Genomic DNA, 5,989 nt, shown 5'->3' on the forward strand with positions numbered 1-5,989 from the left:
CCCCTGGACATTTACCCCTTCCCCCATGATCTGCGCACATGGGTGCGTGAGAGTCCACCACATCAACCCCAACATATTTGTGGCTGAGGTGCGAAAATTTTAGGAATATGGACCTCTGGGTGCCCGGAAATTGCACTCTCATGTACCTTTACAATAATTCATATCAACAATATAATAAAAGAATTATTTTTCTTCTTACAACTTAGGTAGGGGGGGTGCAATTGCACCCTCTGCATCCACCCCAGTCCCCAAAATTCCAATAGGTCCACTTTTTAAAACCTATTATTTCACAAAATTGTTCCTAATTATTGCAAAATACTATAGTATGCTCTTATACACATCTAGATGTGTATAAGAGACAGCTGCAGTGTTGTCCTGTAGCCCCCCCTCGTCGGGGAAGCCTAAACCCCGTCGGGGAAGCCTAACCCCCCCGTTGGAGAGGATGAGTACATTCCGTCGGGGTAATAACAAAAATGTTAAAAAAATATATTTTTACATCTGTTGGTTTAGCAACCATATCGCCTTCATTGACCTATCTGTGTACTGTTTGTGTTAACTTTTCATCACAATAATACCGTAACAAAAACAATAATACAGTAATACTAATAATAATAATAATAATAATATAATAATAACATAAATTCACGTGCCGTTTTATTATAAGTTATCCAACTACCGTATATATTACTTTTCACATTGAGCCCATGAAACAGATATTCTTCTTCATAATGAATTAATTACTTTCGAACTAAGTCAGCAGAACAGTGTCAATACAGCGTTTTGACACTATTTTTTAAAATGTCAGTGCATATTAATGTTATATATTGAAATAAAAAAAATAATACAATTGCCCCTCTCCCCGATTGAAAAATTCTGAATCCGCCCCTGTTCAATAGGACAGATTAAAAATGGTTTACGTTCTACTATGACAAATGCTTGTTTGGATATCCCCATGATGCTTGGAATACATCTTGATCGGGGAAGCAACCTCGTGGTTTCAGGTTTCAGGCAAAATTTCAAATTTTATAGTTCCACTTTGAATGCAATGCGCATTGCATTTTCATTAATAACTTTTCTAACCGTTGTCACAAAATTTGTTGTAACTTATCAGCTACAATAATTGCAGATTGATCCATTATGAACAATTTTATCTCTAGGCCTACAGATGTAAAAGGCATAAAAATGTTCTTTTGCAGGTCCCTATAGCACCCTAATGAATGAAAATTTAAATAGAATATATATTTACAAATTATGGGTTCCAGAAATCCTATTATATAAGGCTCTTAAAATGCAACTTTGTCTGAGGGTCTGGGGACTTCACCCCCAAACCCCAACTCTACCCCTAGGCCATCAAAAATTATGCCTACGGGCCTGTAAAGTGTTATTTTACAGTTATTATTGCAAAAACAATACGATAAAAATCAAGATAATAATACAAATTATTGACTGATTGATTGACTTTATTTGGAACTCATACAATATTAAACAATATAACAACACAATAAAACAGAATTCAGAGCATAACACAAAAAAGTTAAAACTTATTTCCATTGTGGTCCTTACACAAAACACTTGGCAATGAATGCATCAATTGGTTGGTTTCACAAAATGATTGATTAATTATTAAATGCAACTGATTGCACCAACTGATTACATAATTGAATGTACCATTTGATTGATTGGACTAACTGATGACTGTACCGATTGATTTTGCCAACTGATATATTGATCAAATGCACCAATTGATTGTTTGTACCAACTGATTAACAAAATGTTTAAATATACCAATTGATTAATTGTACAACTGATTGATTGATTGCATCAACAGATTGATTGAAATTCTCAATTATATTGTAACAATTGACTGCTGTGTGTGATTTGATTTAGTGAATGGACTAAATGAATGATTGAAACAATTGATGAATGAAGCATTAGCAATTGCTCGATAGATCCTATCGTACCCTTGTTATATACTTTATGCCAATAACAGAAACTTTGTCATTAATGTATCACCAAAGCATTTGTTGGTAATAAATTAAATCAATATATATTTGTGTTATAGAAAATTCAGGCCATCCAAAACATTGCAAAGAATATAGCTGCTCATGAGAAGAAGTACAATAAGGAATTTGATGTTAAAGATTATGTTGAGCAATTTAAACCAGGATTTGCAGATGTGGTATTTGAATGGGCTAGCGGTAAAGTAAGTATCAATTCTCAGTACATAGAGGTTTCCAAAATGTGTGCTCTATTAAAGTTGTCCATTATTAATACATATTGTATCCATTCAAGATGAATTTATTGTCAATAAATTTATGGATTGACAAAGAATTAATTTTGCAAGTACTGTATTGTCAATTTTTGGCCCTAACAGTTAAATATTTAAAATTCTCACATTATTTTTATCCGACAAGTAGAAGAACATAACATTTCAATTAAAAGTTAAGTTAAATTACTTTAATTGTAATAGACCTGTGTATTAGTATTTATCAAAAGGACCCTTAAATAACATAAAGGTATTCTGTTACAGGAATTTGAAGATATCATAAAGTTAGCTGGCAGAATTACTGAAGGTGAAATTGTTAATAAGATCCAACAACTGATTAACACTTGTCGTGAGATGCACGATGCCTGTATCATAATTAACAGAAACTCAAGATTTGCAGTAATGGTGAATGCGGCATCAAATCTGTTAAAACGGGACATTTTCACTGTACCAAGCCTTTATATAGCCTGAGGGCCTGCACCAAAATACACAGCTGTGGTTGAACACGACTCCCAAAGAAGATAACTTTGTGGGTGTAACCAAGACGATACAGGAAGAATAATTTACAGTAGTACTGTTTATTGTATAGTTTTGTTCATCAAATATTTTGATAGAATTTTAAGGAAATTGGTGAAGGGAGGCAAGAATTTCATGCAGCCATATTTAAAATATAAGCAGTCACAAATCCAGAGATTGCCAAAAGGGGGTGGTGAAAGTGGGCCGATCGAGATAACACTACCCTAGGGGGTCTGCGACATTTTTGTGTTGTAGACGCCCGAAAATAATCTCTGAGGCACTTTGGGTGATCCATTTTTTCTTTTTGATTGTTTGTTTCTTTTCTTTTTTTTACATTAGCACACCTACCCCCTCTCCCCCCCCCCACAAAAAAAAAAAAAATCCGCTCCTGATAAGAAAATATTAATGACATTAGATTTTTCATTTCCTGGTCCATACAGCCCCTGTTGTGTCCACAACACTTTGAGACTTAAGTATAAAGCGCTATATAATCTAACTACATTACATTTTATCTATTTCAGTATTTAATTCATAATATTTAATATTTGTATAAAGAAAGTAGGTGCAATGATTATTATAGATTTTTTTTAATGAAAAACCATTACTTACCGTATTGTCTCACTATAAGACAAGGTTAAAAATAGCAAATTACAATCGAAAAACAGGGGGTTGCTTTGTACATGCAACACATGCACATATTTTATGCACATGCTTGCTTATGTGTGGATCATTAAGCCCATGGCTGTGCTGAGGTAAGACCATTATGAATATGGCACCTCTAGATGCCCAGAAATGGCTCTAGATGGTCAGACTTAAATTTTAATATTATTTTCTTTTCTAACCAATTTTTTTGTGTAATTTTGAGATATTTAGGGGGCCTGGGCTGGCTTCCTCCACCCCCTTAAATCATGAGAAAATTGATAATAAAGCTGTGAAAACATACCAAATTATGAAATTGCGGAGATGGGTTAACTAGAATATTTGGACCCCTGGCATAATAACCTTTGAGCTTTGCCAGACTTCTAAGTGGAGTGTATAAGAGAATAATCAGGTGAGTCGAATGGCCGAGCGGTTAGCAGGGGCGCCACAAGCTATAGCCATAATATCGGCGCTGGTTCGAACGGCACGCTCGCCTATGGTTCTGGTGGTAGAAGAAGTCTTCTCGGATAAGGACTATAAACCGTAGGCCCAGTGTATACAATGGCTCCTGTGCACTATAAAGAACCCAGTACATCCTTCGAACTGGAACAGACAGCCCCTGTGGTGGACGACGAGAGTTGCTGATACCGGCTTACCGGGTAGCACAGACACGAAGGGACCCTTAGAGGCAAAGAAAATCATTGATTGAGTTTCTAGTCCACATTTCAAGCGCCCTGGGCATCTTACATTAGATGGATTTGTGCGCTATATAAAACTACACTATTATTATTATTATTATTATTATTATTAATCACCGAGTACTGAGTTTGATTGTACAAAAAGTGCAGTTCCACTGATATCCTTAATCTCATTTAGTTCATGTTCCTTGGGCAGACAAGAGAGATTCTTATTTAGTTGTCTATGTAAAGGTACTATGCTTTAAGTTAAGCACATTGAGAATAAGCCCTCATCTAATTATGTTTATAAATTATTAAATCTGGTCATAAAAAAATAATCACCAGTATTCTTTCATAACATGTGGATAAGTTTGAACAATTACTTGGTTTACTGTATTTATCATTATTTCTTTGCATTTTAGTTAAGTAAAACATGTTTTTTGGAAATAATATTCCAGAATATTTAACAAGAATTATGACAAGAGGAAAATACTGTTAACAAATAATTATACCTTTATTATTACTTAGACATAGCCATTTAAATGTTGTATTACCGAGTGAATATCAAAAATTAAGCTTATCTTATAAAAGGAGCATTAAAATGGAATAATGTACAGCAACACTTTGTTCATTTAAACATAAGATTAATATGTTATTTTGATTTAATTTTATAATTATTTTATAATTCAATTTATATTGAATTTTTCATTTTGTATAATTTTGAATAGTATTTATGTGTATGGCTCCAAGGAAGAACAGCCCTGTGTTGATCTGGGCCATGTTATAAATAAAGTTAAACACAAATTTCATATATGTATTTTATATGATGATAATAAAAATAAAAATAATAATAATAATAATTACGCGACAGTGCATGGATGTATGCAAGTGTGGGTCGGTAGGGTCGTACGACCCTACCGACCGACACAAAATATAAATTAAATATAATTACCGTAAAAAATGTAGATATTTTATTTTATTTAATCGTTCATTATACTGTATGCACTCTCAGTACCTCATGTACTGATTTTCAAAGTGGTACAGTGACTCTACATCTGCAGTGTAAATAGAATAAAGTAAAATATCATTTTAAAACATTATTTGAACTGATTTTGGAATGAAAAAGTTGACGTCTCTTCAAAATTAATTTTTAATTTGTGTGTCATTCCAGCTTTTGGATGATTGATATAAAAAAGTTCTTTTTTCCTGTCTGATATTATACATTGGAAGAACCAGGCTGTTATGGGTTTGGCTATGTGTGCCTTTAGAATGGGTAGTATTGTTAAAGGTAAATTTTGAAGATAAATTTAAGGGGCATATCCTTTTAAGCATTTGAAAGTCATAAGAAGTAATTTTTCATTCCAAATCACATTAAGTCTACTCCATCCAAGGGCACCTAAAATATAATCAACAGGAGTCTTATTATCAACAGAAAGTGAAATCCTACCTAGTCTATTCATAAGAACTTGTAAACAGTTAGAATTTTGAACGTTTCAATTAGACCAGACCTTTTCATTATCAGTTTATTATATTGAATTGTAGTTTGTATAATTAGCTAAATTTGTGGCTTTTAGTTGTTAAAATGATGATTTTCTTCTTTTTCATTCACTTGATCCTGTTTCTTTCCAAAAAGATTTAGACACTAACTTAAATAATATTACAAAATGAGTTAATATTTAAATAATAATAAAACTAAGTTTATGCTTTTTGGTACATCTATAAAACTTGATAGATTTAGCAATGTCACATTAGTGTATGATAACCATATTATTGAAAAAGTTGATCAATTCAAATATCTTGGTATTGTTTTTGACAGTCATTTGAATTGGAATCATCATATTGAGTATCTTTCTTCAAAAATTGCAAAATAAATGAGGCACAATAATGCCTC

At 32.8% G+C, this 5,989-nt stretch overlaps 1 protein-coding gene across 1 annotated transcript in view; it reads left to right on the top strand.

Moving 5' to 3' along the window:
* Positions 1–3,061, top strand: part of LOC117111080 (helicase SKI2W-like) — a 5,586-nt gene extending 2,525 nt beyond the window's left edge. Inside the window, exons 5-6 of the mRNA XM_033253966.1 lie at positions 2,063–2,203; positions 2,531–3,061. Coding sequence (XP_033109857.1) covers positions 2,063–2,203; positions 2,531–2,737 — 348 coding nt within the window. The 3' untranslated portion in view covers positions 2,738–3,061. The remainder of the gene's footprint in view (positions 1–2,062; positions 2,204–2,530) is intronic.
* Positions 3,062–5,989: the final 2,928 nt, after the last annotated feature.

This window comes from Anneissia japonica, unplaced genomic scaffold, assembly GCF_011630105.1.
Source record: "Anneissia japonica isolate Jap-2015-1 unplaced genomic scaffold, ASM1163010v1 scaffold1511_len2985839_cov193, whole genome shotgun sequence".
Lineage (NCBI taxonomy): Eukaryota > Metazoa > Echinodermata > Crinoidea > Comatulida > Comatulidae > Anneissia > Anneissia japonica.